The 16,946-nt window shown below is 39.8% G+C and overlaps 1 protein-coding gene across 1 annotated transcript; it reads right to left on the bottom strand.

The window, feature by feature from the left end:
* Positions 1 to 2,678: 2,678 nt before the first annotated feature.
* Positions 2,679 to 16,351, bottom strand: RAB21 (RAB21, member RAS oncogene family). Its single transcript, XM_026100332.2, has 7 exons — positions 15,906 to 16,351; positions 8,691 to 8,750; positions 8,398 to 8,505; positions 6,794 to 6,857; positions 5,913 to 5,967; positions 5,394 to 5,482; positions 2,679 to 4,509 (listed from the first exon to the last, which is right to left on the bottom strand). The coding sequence occupies exons 1-7, from the start codon at positions 16,050 to 16,052 to the stop codon at positions 4,370 to 4,372; spliced, it is 663 nt and encodes a 220-aa protein (XP_025956117.2). The 5' UTR covers positions 16,053 to 16,351; the 3' UTR covers positions 2,679 to 4,369.
* Between the last annotated feature and the right edge of the window lie 595 nt (positions 16,352 to 16,946).

The raw sequence follows: 16,946 nt of genomic DNA, 5'->3' as shown, positions 1-16,946 counted from the left end.
CTTCCTGTGACACCATCCAGTGTTTTCTGAGAACTCTGACTACCTTCTATGACCTCAACTTTTTGCAAAGCTTTTTTCACCTGGCTTGGAATCTAGAGCAGAAATAGAATTACTAGATTTGTTCAAGAGCTGTAGAGAGAAACGGACAACAATATAAACAGCCAGAAAAATAGAAGTGGCAGGATAAGAGAACTAAAGGATGCTTTTTAATATGCAAGAATGTCTGTCCCCAATGTGTCAGCACTGAGAAAACCTGCACCGAAGATGTCATTCAATTACTTGTCTTAAGAGATTTGACTACACCTTCAAAAATTAATCACCATACAATGCAGTTCATTTAAGTCTTATCTGGACTTCAGGTGTCTCAATCTTGGAACCAGTATTTGAGTCCATTACAAAACAGATTTCAAATCACTCACAATCTTTAGAGCTAGTTACACTCATCTCCAACTACTACAAGTCTAAAACAGACTGATTCAGGCAAGGAATTTCTAAAGCTATCTATTCTTTTAGGCTACAGTTCAGGAGTTCGAAGTGCAATAAGACAGTATCCATAAATAACTCAATGAATATGTATAGTGCTGTATTCAAATTTTTTGGACTTTGGTTTGTTAGACTATTTCAACAAGTGATAAGACTCTGCAGGTAACTCAGTATGTCTCCACAGCAGCACCATCAAGACTGTGAGCAAACTTAAACATTTTTTATTGTAGTATATAGGTACAAATACCTTTCTAAACTAACTTTGTCATGATTTACCCTGAAATAGGGTGTTCAAAGTTGCAAGCCCTTTTAAAGTTGACTTATGCACTGTAGTGTGTCTGGCTGGTATTACCTATCCCTGAGAAGTGCTTTTTCAAGTCCTTATTCTTCTGTACATCTTCATGTGAACAAAAATACATTATCACTTGAGAAAAAGTTTCATATTTAATGTTTTGAAAGGCAAGAAGTTGCTCAGTCTCAGATCTTAGGCTCTTTTTTTTCTTTATAAGCTTAAAAAGCTCAAAAATGCTTTCAGGTACATGCTGAGTAGAAGGAGAAATAGTTTTCTTGTTTTCAGTAACAGAAGTCAGGAATAGAACAATAAGTATCTGTTTCAGAAGAGTATTAAGACATACAAACCAGGGAACCATATTAGATTCCAGCAAAGGCAAGACTCTTGAAAATCAAGCCAACAATCAAACCAACACAACAGTAATACCTGGTTACTTAAGTCAGATCCTGCTCAAACAGAAATCAAACCTTTCTGTACTTTCCTATAAATTTAATCCAAATAATCCAGATGTCAAAGATTCTTAGGCAAAGTACAACTGTCTTAGAAAAAGAATGAGATAGCTGAAGTTAATCAGTCTAAAGAATCCAGTGTTTTCACTGTGTGTTAGAAACCAACTTCACTGACTCCATATTCACCTTGAGACATTCCCCGCCCCCCGCCCAGTTCCTTCCATTCCAAATCTTCTTGGAAACATAGGCCAATTCAGTCTTTTCCAGCTTTCAGAGACTGCAGGTATCCTAGGCAATGCCTCAGATCAGTAGGCAATATTAAGGAAACAGGCTCCCAGCTAATTTTTGGCTCATGCAATTAAGTGAACTGTTACCTAGAAATTCAAATAACCCCCTAGCTAAGAAAGAATTCTCTGGTTTATGAATTTTGGTTTCCTTCCATTTACACAAGGATCAATCATGTTCCATGAGTGTTTATGAATAATTGCATATGAATCCTTACTACAGTCATTTTACAACAGCTGCCCAAGACACTAGGTTGACATGTATTCAAATACCTACTTCTGAGGAGTAGGATTTTCATTTCTAAGAACTATATTCAAAGAGTTTTGTAAGATATTGATGTTCTGCTAAGTACAGGTTTTAATGGTTTGAGTAACAGAGCCCAGCCAAACTGAAGCTTAGAAAGTCTCCATTCAGGATTTGTCATGCTGCAGGTTCACTGAAATTAAGAACAGCAAGTCTGAGAAGAGTAACCAGCACCTTTTTTTCAACTATCAAAATATTCTAATGATACAAAATGCCAGCTTCCTCCCTCCACCCCAGGTTGTCAGCAGGAATAGTCTGTTTTGCAGGAGACTTAAGAGTTAACATCAGCATGGCTTTGTTAGTTGTGGAGTCACACAAAGCCCACAGAATGCAAAGCAGCTATATAGCTGCAGACACACACAAGCATGCTATGCTTTTGCTTTAAAGTGGTCAGACATAACACTTTGGGGTAAAAAGCTAGCATTGATTTCTAGACCAGAATCTCAGCTGTCCATTTCAATACAGTGGAGAAAGCCTTACTCTGAAGAGAACACTTGCATGCTCTAGGGCAGATAAGAAAGCAGATAAGACATGACAGCTTTTCAAGTGTAGTTGAGGTTTTTTTTTTTTTTTTTTCCATCTTTGCAACAAAAACTAGAATCTGAAAAATTTGGAACTCTTCTCATGAAGACACTCCAACCTTGAACACAGAGCCTCACTGTTTTCATTCTTCACATCAATACTGTATCACTTACAGATTTGAAAGTGTTGTTTTCAGATTAACTGACCTGCTTAACTTTGGCAAGGTCACTGTAAATTGGATACAATATGAAGATGTTAATGCTATGTTAAAGATAGTGTTGCTATATGTATGTCATGTGCCCATAATTTCATGATCATGAATTTAGATTGACACCAAAGCTCTGTACAGTCAAGAAACAGTTTTATCTTCACTAGCAAGAACAGATCACCTTTGTCATACATGCAACCATGTTAGAAGAACACCCCAGTATTAGCTTAATGGAAAGTATCCACACCACAGTTCAGACAAAAGGGGAAAAAAATGCATCAGGAACAGTTTATAGCAAAGCCATCTATAATTTCAGAGAAAAATCAGGTTGAAGACAGCACACTTCTCTTACATGCCAAACTAATTAGTTACTACTACTGTTGTGCATCAGAACATTCCCACCCCATTCAGTGTATTCATATGCAATACTAATTCTGCCCTTCAGAAAAAGGAAGGCCAAGGAATATTCTATTTTGTCATAGACATCACCTTTACTGTTTTTCCAAGCACAACAACTTAGATAAAAAAAGTCAGAGCACGAAACATTTTGAAGTTTCAACTGCCACCATTTGTGTTCCTTCTGTGATAGTAATTTATACATTGTGTTTCTGAAAACCTTCCTCCCAAACCTTAACTGGGCTTCAAAAAGCTTTACAAGAGAAAGAGCAAGTCAGGAGTAAGTTCAGCTCCGTCTAGTATCCCCACAGTTACAATTGCATCTGGCAAGTTTTACATCTCCCACATAATCACTCCAAAGCAGAAGTAGTTTTAGTTAACACTAATTCACTTAGTTACTCAAGCCCTGCAATACAGAAAATCCCTTATGCTCATTAATAGTTTATAATGCCATCTTGGGACACAAATGTATTAATACACCTTAAGAGTTTCCCATGCCTCTGGTTTACTGGCTACCAGACAGACAAGGGCTAAGTTTGCTTTGACTTCTGGGGCTATTCTGAGAGGCTGAAGCAACTGCAGAGGCAAGATATAAGCATGCTCCAGCTGCTTTAGTTGGGGGTCAAACACCTCCATCTTAAACAGCAGTCTAGGAAGCATTCCCTCCCCACTAAGGAGGTACTCTAAACACTGCTGCTTGCCAGAAAAAAGGCTTAAAAAAATTGCTGTAGCTATGAATATACTAAAAAAAAGCTGTTTTCAAGGAGGAGGAATAGAGTGAGCAATTCAACAGTACACATGAAAAGCTTGCGTCTTTTCACTGACTTATTCACCTCACAATCACTGACAAGACTGCTGTACATATTTCTGCACCTGCATTTGTAAAAGCAGATAAAATATTTAATATGTAATTTACAATGTATTTTACCAGCTTGGCATACAGGATGAACAGAGTATATCAAAGTAGTTGACAATTATAGGCTTGTGGAGGCCCTGCAAAAATATTACTTCAGATATCTGCTAATTAAAAAAAAATTTGCATTTTAGAAGTGATACAATTCAATCTACCACAAAATACAAAGAGCTGCAAAAACGTATACCATTCCAACAACAATGTATATAAGTTATTAAATAATGATCTGATTTAAAAGAATATAAATGAAGCCTTTAAGTAGGTATTTTCTACATGCATATTATTCCTCATTAAAGAAAAAATATGTAAAAAGGCCATTGGTAATTGCTTTGTTAACCACTGTAGAAAATGCCAATTCTCTGGTCACAGACGCCACTAGTTTAGCACTTAAGGTCTCTGCAGTGTTATAAGTGATTATTTTTAAATACTGTTAATTCTATTACTCCATTGGTAAAGAATGCGTGACTTGGAATATGGCAGTCTTCATATTGAGAGGGCAATGACGCACAGTTTTATAGTTATCCAGAAGAACAGCACCCTCCACTGCTCTGTACTTGTGGCTCATCATCAATAATCTGTACACCTCGCCTTGCTGTTCCTGACTGACTGGAACCATTCCCTCTTGCTCTTTCATCCACTTGAGCTGTTTCTATCATTCCTGTAAATGAAGACATTTATTAGATGACATTCCACTGCAATTTTTTTTTTGAAGACTAAGATCTTAATCCACTTCAGTTACATGCATAGATATTAAGTTCAGCAAGACTGGTTCTCTATTTGTAATCCAGTAGTTAGCATTCAGGTATCACATGGCATAGTTTAAGAAAATACTTAAATCCTATTCCTAATGTGCCCAAGATCCAACAGCTCCTGCTGACTAAAGGAAGATCTTGTATGCTGGAGTGTACTGGAGTTAGTGACTTGGAAAACTAGGTTTGGTATAAAGTATACCTACCGATATTAAGGACACTTTGTAAAAGAAGAAAAACAAGAAACAAAAATACACACACATACTCTTAATGGATCTGCAGGAAAAGTTTGGCTTAATAATTTCCTGTATCATAAGAATTCCATGATTAAGACAACTTCCTCAGTTTACTATGCAAAATGGACACATGTCCAGCATCCCATGTTCTTTTCCATTTACTTAGACTTGTGTATAACATTTGCATTGTTGCACTTTCAGATTTATGAACTGTAGTTGACAGTTTCAGAAGAGTTTTGATTTTAAAACAGAGGGCTTGAAGTAGGCAACAGTGAGACCAGTCACAGTAAGCTTAATCTAAAGTTATTTAGTCAGCATTCCAATAGGTCAAAGAAAAGTATCTTTCAAGTATAGCATGAATTTACAATATTGTAAGCATTCATACATCAAGCTTCCATAGCTGTTAGGGTACACAAGTGGCTTGAAGTAAAACAAGACTTGAAGTCGGGTTTTTTTAATTTCTTAAATTAAGGCTTTTATATGAATTTGAAGCATGCCCCAAGCCTTTAGCTTTCTGTGACTGAGTGCTTTACAATCAAACTAGATAAAATACCTACTTTTACAAAGGTCAAGAAACAGTTCTTCAATTCCTTTATTCTGTTTAGCTGAAGTATGATAATGTTTTGCTCCAACAGATTCAGCATACCTGAATGAAAGCAGATACAGAAGAGCTTCACTGCACAGAAGAAATCACTAATCTTTCTAAACCACTATACTTTAAGTGAAGCAAAAAAATGATTACAAGATGTTTTCTCCTTCACTGAAAGTTAATCTACACATGCTGATTTAGCATTTAATGGAATTAATCTGATAAAAATAATCATGATTCAGAAAAAAACACCAGGTGAAATAAAGAAAACTTCACATCTAGAAGTACATTTAAACTACAGTATTACTTCAGTTGTACTTTAAGCTACACTTCAGTCATTAAGGGCATTCTGGGACTCAGATACTAAAAGAACAATGAGCAGAAGCCAGACACTGCTGGTTTATGCCTGCCAGTTGTTAACAGCATCACAAGTTTTAGTCCAGCATAATTCTGCAATGACTGTTTCTATTAATAGATGGTAACTTACGTTTCTGCTTCTTGCACTGAAACATGCCTCTCTTTTTCCAAGTCTATCTTGTTACCTGTTGGAGACAAGTTGATCTTTCAAGTCTTTGTATTCCAAAATTACTCCAAAGAGGTATTGTAATCATAGTCCCTCCCCTCCCCCCCCCTTTTTTTAAAAAATAATACAAGCTGTCCCAAAAAGGACTGAACACAAGTCTCTATTTGGAGCATTCCAAAGCAATTTAAGAATCCACCTTCCACTCAAACATCTTCACTGGTGCCTATAAATCATGTTCTACTTCTGTTAATGAGACCAGTGATAGCTGAATGCCTCAGTATGAGGCACTCCTTCAGGCTTCTGCTTTTCTCTATAATTTGGTAGGCAAGTTCTGTGCTGCAGAACAGTATAGTTTTTGCAGAGTATCTGTATATCTATCCTCCTGAAGACTGAGAGTGTTTTCACTAGATCTGATCAGTATGTTAGATTTGTCTTAAAAAGACTTCTTTAAATTTTTTTTCTTCTTTAAGAGTCATATCCCCTTCCCCCCAGCACTTTAATCTGAAGACACATAAGCATCCACATGAAGTCTAGGTATTTGCAATAAGGCTATAATATATAATGGAGGTTTAGGCTTTTCTTTGTTCAACTATGCAACCTGCAGCTGTCTGTATCATGTCTCTGCCATGGCGTACCATTAAAGAGTTTTCTTTAAAGCTCTTGCTTTTTCTCAGTTGCAATCTACTGAACCTTCTGTGAATCTGATGTTTAAAATTCATTTGGAGCTAGAAGTTTCACCCCTACACATGCACAAGGTGTCAAAGCAGTGTTCTGAAGATTCCACTAACAATCAAAAGTAGTGTTTCTAACTCAGTCACTAGAACCATGTATTAAAAAGGACTTACCTACTATACATAAACAGATTTCATTTCCCAACATTTTTCTTAATTCCTTAACCCAGTTTTTTACCTGCACAGAGAACAGAGGTAAGTTTATTTTGATACATTACTGGTTTAGGCATTGCAGAACTGACCTATTTCCTTCATGAACTGAAATATGTTTACAGCAACACAGATTTACCAAATACTCTTTAGATAACTATGCACAGCTTTAGTTCCAGTATTCCGCAGGTTTTAGCTTGCAGTTGAAGTTAGCAACAAGTGAATCACAAGTTCACTACACTGGCCCTGTGCATTTATTTCCTTTAGGTCAGTCAAGATTATCAACAGGAACTTAGTGACAGATCACAAGTAGTACTTTAAAGGTAGAGGTACATGCACTGAGTGTTCCCCCCCTGCCCCCTCAAGTATGTACATTTCCTGGGAGAACAGATGGGCCAAGAATGTTGAGTTAGCTGGTAGCAAAAGGTAGCTGTTAGCTTTGCTTTCATGCTTGGAAGCTGTATGCTCACAGCATTGACTTTGGGACTGCTATTTCAAGGGAATTTAAGTAGTGATCACTCCAAGAACTTAAAAATACTTAGGACATCATACAGAGGTAGTTATGCAATAACTTTTGCAAATCTACCTTTCCTCTTTTTCCAAGAGAAGTTTAAGTGTCTTGATATCACAAAACTCTACATCTCAGCATGAAAAGGCACAAGTTGAACTAGTACTCACAAGTCACAGCAATTCTGCAGATAGGAGCAAGGGGTTAACAGCTAGCACAAGTGCTTTAATTGCCCTAAGTCAGACTTAAATTTACTTCAGCTGCTGTGGAACCATATCCTTACTCTACTTTCATCTTTGCTATCCTAAGCCCAGTCCATATAACCATGATTTCCTAATACTCTACACAGAAGTCCTACTGCTTCTGCCACAGGCTAGCTTGGTTCAAATCCACCTAGCAGAAAGCCTCAAGTCTTCAGCTGGAAGAGGCCATAGACTGAAAACAGCAGTCTGAAATAAGATTAAGCTGACAGAGAATTGGACAAGAACTCACCTGCCCAGCTAATACTGCTGTAAAGTAATTTAACTATTAAATTTCAGGTTTGAATTAAGATTTGAAGCCCACAAAGTAGATAAAAATCCAACTACCCATTATCAGTGAGAACTTAATGTTTCCAAGTATCATGTATTGCAATTTTAGTCATCTCAGATCTACCAAAGGCCACATCACTTAACTTTTAAGAGCTTAGTTTATACAGCAAAGATCAGCATTGCATACTATCACAATAGTACTGGTTTATGTTTAGATTGTTGCAGGTAACTCATACCTAGTTCTCTGGTGTTCTCTGAATAACCTTGTTAGAGCTTTATCTAGAATTGACTGAAAAAGTCTGCCTTCAAAAATATTAAGCCATATGCTTCCATTATACAGGATTTTTACTCCTAAATTTGCAGATCTAATATTAAGATTTTCATATGTGATCAGATATCAATCCCATAACTTGAACAAATTAAGCAGAGGTGCTATTGCCAAAACAGAAGATTGCCAGTTACATACTCATACCACAGGTTGGCTCTTTATCTGTTTACATCTTGCAAAGAGGTGGTATCTGTCACAGTACCTTCTGAAAAGAGTCTTCATCTGTTATATCATATACTAGAATAGCTCCGTTAGAATCTCTGTAGTAGATTGGCCCCAATGCATGAAATCTTTCTTGACCTGCTGTATCCTGCATTTGTTAAAACACACTTATTAACATTTAAGACAAAACAAATTATTTGAAACACTGCAATTAGTTCTAAATTTTACTTTAAGAAGTGTGAAACATTTGAGTTTTATTAACCATAAATAATTTTTCAGGATATTAGTCTGCTGGGGGAAGGGGAAGGGGAAGTTGTAGAAAAGCAAACATACCCATATTGCAAGATTTACTCTTTTCCCACCAATATTTAGCTTCTTTGTAAGAAAAGATGCCTGGAAAGCAAAACAGATTACAGTTTAGTTTTATACACAAGTGTGTCTCATTTGACTTCAGATTAATTTATTAACATACACATCTGAATCAATAGAGAACGGGTTTTTGGATCAAAATACTCCTTAAGCCAGAAGGCTGGGTCAATACTAAGCCAGTTAGTCATTTCACTACATTTTGCCAGCAGTCTTTTCTAAATAAGTTTGGCTTAAGCCAACCACTTCCTACTTTTGTTGTTGTTGTCCTGAATGACTTGGGAAGGATAGGAGAAAGGTTGTGCAAGAAGAGGTTGAATTCAAAACACTGATATGCTTCAAGTTCAGCTTAGACTTTTCACTAAAGTATATGAAGCTGATGGGATCTACCTCAACTGCTTTGATTTTTTAGTTTGCAGGAATTGAGGTAGTTCACTATTAAACTATTAGAACAGTTTTAGTTTAGAGCTAGAAGTCTCAAAATACTAGTATTTGGAGAGAAGTTCTCATCTTTTTCCCTTTGTTTTTCTGAAAGGAGCTCACAATTCTCCTTGTCATTTTTTTCAGTCTAGTACTGTTCCTGCATCCTTAGTATGCTCTTCAGCTAACTGTATCTTAGGGAAAAATGTGTACACAAAAAAGGAAAGTGGCAGAACTGACCTGCACATAAGAAAAGGCCTCAAAAGAAGCATAATGAAATAAATTCTTAGAGTAGTTTAATAGGCTGAAGCGGCTATAACAAAGTCGATACATTAAGAAGCTGTTCTCCCATCCTGAAGTCCAGCAGTAACTGGTTAACATCATTAGTCAATTCAGTTGCTAAGGGTTAACTTTTGTCTTTTTCCTAAGTTATACTCAGCTCGCCTTTCAGCTTCACCTCAGTTTGCATTTAGACATCAACAATCTTACAATATCTTACAATACACTGATCCCAGCTCATTTTAGGCTGAGCTGCAGCAGCTCAACAAGAGCTCTCTGCTTGAGTACTGATCAGGCACTGAACCAACTAAAAACCATCCGTGTGTGTGGAACGAAAAAGTATGTGGGACAGATCAGCTGCCTAAACCAGCTTGCCATTTAATTGCATGAGCAACCAATACCCACACAGAAGACCATGACAGTTCAATTTATATCAGCCTAAACCACAGTGAAATCACCTCTCAGGAATGATGACTGTACTACAGTTAAGCCAATCCAACACTCAGCTGCTAGAGCAGATCCTGCTCTTCTGCTCCCTCCCTAACATGAACTCTGGCATTTGTATGACATAAGGTAAGGAACTGATTCAAAGAAGTCTTTCTTCTCTTCTTTGAAATAAGTTGTACCCTTTCCCTCAAAGCATTCCATAACATCTGAAAAATAACAGAGCTGATACAGAGAGAGGACAGACCGTAGATCTGGAACCAAAAAACACCCAGAGACTCCTTCCAAGAGCAGGTAGCAGAACTGGTCATTGTAGCCACTGTATTCAATCAACTTACAGCAGTAATGCTACCCCTTTAGCCTACAGTGAGGTGGCATAGAAGTCAACTTCAGAAACAGCTCCAGATAGCATGTTAAAAATAATCAACACACTATCCAACTTGAAACACAAAACATAACATCAGTAGCAAGTCTTAAACATGAGGAAAGCTTTAATGGTTTACAGGTAAATCAAGAATTCTATATGAACTAGTTTATGACTTTTAGCTAGCTGTCCTTAAGGATCATCTGTCTGATCAGCCTCCAGTCTTCACATCCTAGCTTGTTCTACTACATCCAAGTATAAAAATGAAAAGCTTAGAAGTGACTTCAGAAGTTTTAATTCACCAACATTGGGGCCATATTAATAAGAAGTATGGGTTAAACACACTGAATCAAGTTTACCTGCCAATATTTTATTGATGTACTGTACTACAGGACTACATACATCTGTTGCAAATGCTCAGAAGAGTTCTTCCTAGAGATTATTTGCTTTTGTCTAAGCCTATGCATAACAAATTTCTTACAGGCTGAGCAGAGTTAAGTGATTGAGAACCACATTCTTGGACCTCTGGACCAAAAGGTGGAAAAACTTTTCATAGAAATAGGATTCATATTAAATACACAGGAGTCTGTATTCAAAAGGTTATAGTATCATGGCTTTGGACATTGGCCTAGTAAAGACAACTGTGCCATTAACTGTCTGACATACCATATACTGAAGCAAATTTATGTCCCTAGATAAGTTTTCCTTAAATATTATCTGTTCTTCAGGTCACTACTACTCTCGATAGATACTGTTCTTTTAGCACCAACAGTAGAATATTTGCTTTCCCATATACCCAAGCTTGAGAAGACACACACATTCAAGTAAGCTTTTCAATATCTACTGTAAAACTGACAAAAGATAGCGGCAAGGGTATTTAGCATCGGGCTGTTGTACTTGCTCTCCATATTAAAACTTGATGAATCTGTACTGTTTAAGTTTAGACTGAAGTCTTAGATCACTAGCCCAAAACAAGGAAAGACAGTATCAGTATAAAAAAGGTCACAAGCAAGTTTGTATGAAAAGCTTTAACGAGTTTGTAACCTGGTAATGAGCAGAAAACTTTATGAAGATGCTATGCAAAACAGTCAATACTACATATAGACAAAATGCTTCATTCCTTTTCATTGTGTTGACATATTTGAAGAGTATCATTAGCAGGCTCTGCTCTTGAACTAACAAGTATGGCTAAGTTTGGCATATTTACATTTAAATAACTGATGTATTTCATGGCCACAGTGGCACATATTTCAAAGACAAAAAAAATATGCATAGAAAAAAGCATGGAATTCATTTCCTCCTGATCCCCAGGGGAAGTTCCATTTGACTCACTTAACAGCAAGGTTACTAGTCTTCATTCTGAAGGTTAGAGATAATCAAAAAACTAATCAAGTGAATGGCAGGACTTGCAGCTTTTTTTCATTAAAAGCTTCAGCAAGAGTTTTTCGGGAGTTCAAGGTGTAAGGAAGACCCTTAACTACTGCTCTGGGGTAGAGAGTTTCCCCATTCAACTCAGTTTAGAAAGAAGTCAGTTGCAAAGCATGTCAGAGCTGCTGGAAGTGATACAGTCTAGACAGCATTAGGTAATTAACACCAAATAAGACTGAACATTTTCAAACTCCTGCAGGCTTACCAAACCAAGTACAAGAGGGTCAAGTGTCAGTCATGACTTCTGACTTGCAATCAGCAACTCCTTTCCACACTTTTCATTACCACAGCAATTCCTTTTTACTTGGGTGGGGGGGGGGGGGGAAGGAGGAGAAGGCAAAAGCAGAAAAGCCTACCTAACCCATGAGATCAGAGTTAATATCAAGATAAGCAATCTCATACAGCTCTTTGAATTAGCTACTATTGGTATTTTGATCCATGTAGTATCAGTCTCAAGAATACTTAGACACTTCGAGGAAAAGGATAATGCAGTTATAGTAGCTAAATACCATTCTCTTAACAAGTCTGTAGGAAATCCTTTCTCAGCTTTTAAGAACTCAGTTCCACATGTGCATCAGGCCCTGTTAGAGTAGATAAAAGGACCTGAGTGGAACAAGAAGGAGATCCAGTCACAACAGATTCTCTTGCAAGTCATAGCAGACAGGGGAAAGCAGTTTGCTGCAATCTGCCCCTTGACTGTTTTATCTTGGACATAGGGGCAAGCCAGGCATAAGAACACTGCATAAAGCACTAAGCTGAAAAAAGTAGAACAAGGAGGCTTAGAAACCCATGACAGCTTTCCCACGTTATGCAAGTACCCCAAAGGAATCAGCACCGGCATGGTATGATTGGTCCCACACTAGTGCCTCTCTTGTACTGGAAATTTTGTAGTCTTCTGTATATTTCAGAGATCAGAGCATCAAAGGTGTACTCATCTCCAGTAATTTAACCAAAGTATCTACCTGAACAGAAAGTGATAGTTTGAGAGTCAATTTCTTTATTATTGGAGTAATTCCAGCATATACCACTTGACATCAGTTTAGAACTGAGAAACAATTTAAGATAAAAGCACTGATCTCAATATCTGGATCTATGGGAACCAGTTCTAACTTGCCCACCAGATCTGATAATATAGGTTATAGTCATGGCTGGGGGTGGAAACTAGCTTTCCTGCATCAGCTTCTCCACATTCTGGGTGTTTTCTCTCAATCAAGTAGCAAATCAGCAGCTACCTTTGTTTCAATTTACAGGTCCTTTGAAGTTATAAACTTAAGATTTCAAGCTAATATAACTACAGCAACATGTCCCAGCAGCTTCCTAACCTCTACAGGAGAGGTTCCTATCTATATAAGGAAGTGCCAAATCATAGTTTCCGTCTAGCTTTCGGGGGGGGGCAGCTCCCTTTCACTAATACTCTTGTACTACTAGCACAGTGGCAGGGGGGAAAATCCTATTATGTATACACAGATAAACTTCACAGTTAAAAAATGCTGAAGTGTTACAATTCAGATGGAAAAGTAGAGATAATACATTAGCAAAAAGATCCACACTGACCAATTTAAAGGCTTCCTAAGCTGTCTCCCTGCAGAGGGCACACACCCATAAATCACATTCCCCTCAAGACAGAGGGCTCACACTGCAGGAAGCACCAGGCAGCATCACTAAATTAATTTTTCAGAAGTCTATAGTCCCACCATCCTGCTTTTTGTTGTAATCGTATTAGGATAGAGCACAATGCAAAGCTTCTGTGACAAGAGCCACTTGTCCCACTATCTGGTGATCCCTTCATACAGCTCATCACAGTGGGTCCTCTGCTGAATCAGGAACTAAGTATTTATCTAATTTTGACTTTATTGGAACAAAAGTCATTTGCTGAAATACTCTGAACTGATGCCATGAAACAAAGCCACTTCATCCGATTAAGCCCTTAATCTAAAAAGGGATGTCTCGCAAAAAACATCACTTCATTGCTTAGTCAGATATTCTAGTTTCTCCCTAGCTTATTTTTAAGGGATATTTTAACTTGTCAATGGAAGTACTTATGACTTACTAGATCTTTCTTCTACTACTGTAAGACACAGGAAAACAAAAGCAATAATATGCACTTTAGAAATACTATCATTCAGTACACTAGGATTCAACAGCACCTGACACTATTTTACAATCAGAAAAGCAAAGTGAATTGAGAAATACAGTGCAATCAATTAAAAATAGCATTATCACTTGACTATCAACATTTAAGTAGCAACCAAAAGTCTAACTGCAGTAGAAACATAAAATTTCAGTTTCAAGCATCAGCATGTGTTTCCATTCCTTTACAAGCAATTCTTGCCATCCAAGACAGTCCAAAACAAAGAAGCTCCCAAACCATAGAATCTGGAGAGGTTTTTTATTGTCAGCATTTTTGACTTGCCATTTAAAGCTCCATTTTATGACATCTGTTACAAAGTCTGTATTCCAACTCACTTTCTACTTCCAATTTTAAGTTTTCCACTAATGATTTAACCAGTAAGACTAAAACAGGGGTAGTGTTCAATGGACAAGCAGTGTTCAATCCTAATCCTTCTGCTTGGGATATCAGAATACATAGACCACTTCAATACACTCTTAAAAATTCTTGTTTGCTTGATGCTACAGTTCAGGTGAAAGTTACAACTGTATCCTGACACCTGTAAGTTACCAGTTATTGCTTTACCAGTGTGAAGTATTATTTACCTCTGCAGCAATCCAAACTACAATTAGCCTGCCAGGAATACCATACGCTGTGTCTCATGCCTAGTAAACCTATCAACAGATCCTTCCAACACCAGAATACGAACATATGTTAATAAAGTTTAAAATATGTGGTTCTTTGCTATTAAATAGCAAAAATGGAGCAACTGTATTTGTTAATGAAACATTCACCATATTGTTCCAAGCACATCTCTAATATTCCCTTTGTTTTAAGGGAAAGCTTCACCATTAAGCACTTCTGAGCTGCACAGCCCCACAAAGATGTTTCCCAAAGTGTGCATAAATAGCACACAACCACCTTAAGGCTCTTTTTTGCAACACCTATTTACTCTGTACACCACACTAGAGAATTTAAAAAGCAGTTCAAGACCCACCAGTGGCCCACATGGTGGCAGGATTTGTTTCTTTACTTAAAGAATATTTATTATGAATAGTACGCATTACAGTGTTAAAACCACGCTTTCATAAACCTGTTCACAACCGCTAAAAAACATGCTGCATAACTGCAGATAAAAGGTTAAGTGAGCAGAGACAGCCCACAATATAAACTTAAACTTTACATCAGGGATTGTACATTAAAAAGTGTTTTCTGAGACCATGTACAGCCATGTGAGTATTGGCTTTCGAGACTGTTTTATAACACGACAAACATGCCATACTAGGCTAGTAGGTAGTGCAAGAAACAAACACTATTTTCATGCAGACATCCTATCGCACATTCATAAGTGGAACAGCACTTTTCAGTTGTTTATAAGTTAGTTGACAGCACTACTGAGAACTGATCCAAAATCCAGATAGGTAAAGTAACAAGCAAATAAGTCTTAAGAATTTTTTCTGTTATGAAACCAGAAAAAATATACCATGATTTTATAAGCCATTTTGTGAAAGCTGTGCTCTTCAAAGATGAGTATTTAGGCAGTTCAAATGTTAGGATGTGAAACACTAGGAAGACTATAATTATCAGAAATGGAGCACATATGAAATACTTAGTCATCAGTCCACTGCTGATGGTGACAATAACAACATTACTTTCAAATCATGCTTCTCTCTCCCAGGATTCAAATGAACGTGTTCGTATACATAACTGAAAGAGAACCGGTTAGCATTCAGAATAGAAACGAGTTATCTAAGCACTGAAAGCTTAAATTCGAGGGTTTAAAAAAAAAAAAAAAAAAAAAAAAAAAAAAGACTGGCTTTCAGCATAGCCAGCTGGGGACAGCCACCATTTAAAGAGGGGCAGCGGCCACTCCGGCCATGGAAGAGCAGTGAGCAAGACTGTAAACACCCACAGAGACACTCCAGCGCTGAGCAATACCGCATAAACCGAGCACTGGGAGGAAAGCGGGCAGCCCGGTACGGCGCCAGAGGGCCACGGAGAGGTGGGCTGACACCGCCCAGCAACCCTAGAAGGCGCCCAAGGCGGGGAGAAGCGAGAAGAGCAGCCGGAGTCCCCCCCCGCGCCCCTGCCCGGGAGCCACGGGCTCCGGCTCCCGCCCGCCCGGCCCGGCCCGCACCTGCAGGGTGGTGATGTGCTTGTCGTTGAACTTGTTCTCGCAGTAGCGCAGCACCAGGGAGGTTTTCCCCACGCAGCCCTCCCCGAGCAGCACCACCTTGAAGGAGAAGCTGCGGCCCCCGGCCGCCGCGCCGGCCCCCGCCGCCATCCGCGCCCCGCCGCCGAGCCGGGCCGCCGCCGCCTCACATGAACCGCCCGCGCCGCGGGGCGCCGCCGCCACCCACCGGCTCCGGCGGGACGGGTACCCGCGGGGGGGGATGGGGGGGTGAGGGAAGGGGTGTCGCGGCAGGGAACCGGAGCGGGGCGAGGGGGGGGAAGGTGCCGCCAAGGCCGCGGGGGAGGAGCAGCGCGGGGAGGTGAGAGCCAAAACGTCCCCACAGCCGACCGCCCTACTTCCCCCTCCCCCCTAATGGCGTCTTCTTCCTCCTACGTCACGCGCCGCTGGGTCACGCGCCTCCCCCCCGCCGCCAATGGGAGGGGTGGACGCGGCAGCGGCGAAAGGCCCCGCCCAAAACTCCCGGAGGGGAGGGGGGGTTGTGAGCGGGGCGGGGCGGGGCCTCCTGGGCGGGAGGGGGCGGGGCCGCGTTCGCCGGCTGGCCGGGGCGGGGGAGTGGCGGGGGCTGCGGGGGGCTGCGGCGTGCTGCCCCTTCCTGTTCCCGTAACTGTGTGCACACGTACATCTGTGTATAACTGTATAGGGACACCTGACAAAATGTCGACATCCACAGTTGTGTGTAGGCGCGTGTAGGTACCCCTGACAAAATGTCGCCGGCGCCGCTGAGGGAGGCCCCGGTGGCGGGAGGGAAGCGGCTCTCCTCAGAGCCGGCCCGCGCGTCGCCGGGCGCAGCAGGAATAGCGCCGCTGCATCGCACCCCGGGAGCGACCGTTTTTTTCCGTTGCCTGTAAAGGCAGGCCGGGGTGGCTAGCACAGGCAAAGCCGCTTACCGAGGTCGGCAGTTGGGTGAGGGGGGTCTCGTCTAGAGGTCCTGTCTCCATAAAGTTTCTAAAACTACCGAGCTGCCCCTCAAACGTATAATAAAGG

Source organism: Dromaius novaehollandiae, chromosome 1 (genome assembly GCF_036370855.1).
Source record: "Dromaius novaehollandiae isolate bDroNov1 chromosome 1, bDroNov1.hap1, whole genome shotgun sequence".
NCBI lineage: Eukaryota > Metazoa > Chordata > Aves > Casuariiformes > Dromaiidae > Dromaius > Dromaius novaehollandiae.
This window is presented reverse-complemented; position numbering and strand designations above follow the sequence as displayed.

Bases quoted from the DNA above. Each gene is read 5' to 3' on its own strand.
- RAB21 (XM_026100332.2), bottom strand. From the start codon at position 16,052: ATGGCGGCGGGGGCCGGCGCGGCGGCCGGGGGCCGCAGCTTCTCCTTC. The intron at 8,751-15,905 runs GTGCGGGCCGGG...TTTGCTTTCCAG, and splicing joins AGCACATCACCACCCTGCAG to GCATCTTTTCTTACAAAGAA. The intron at 6,858-8,397 runs GTACTGTGACAG...TTCTCTGTGCAG, and splicing joins ATGAAGACTCTTTTCAGAAG to GTAAAAAACTGGGTTAAGGA.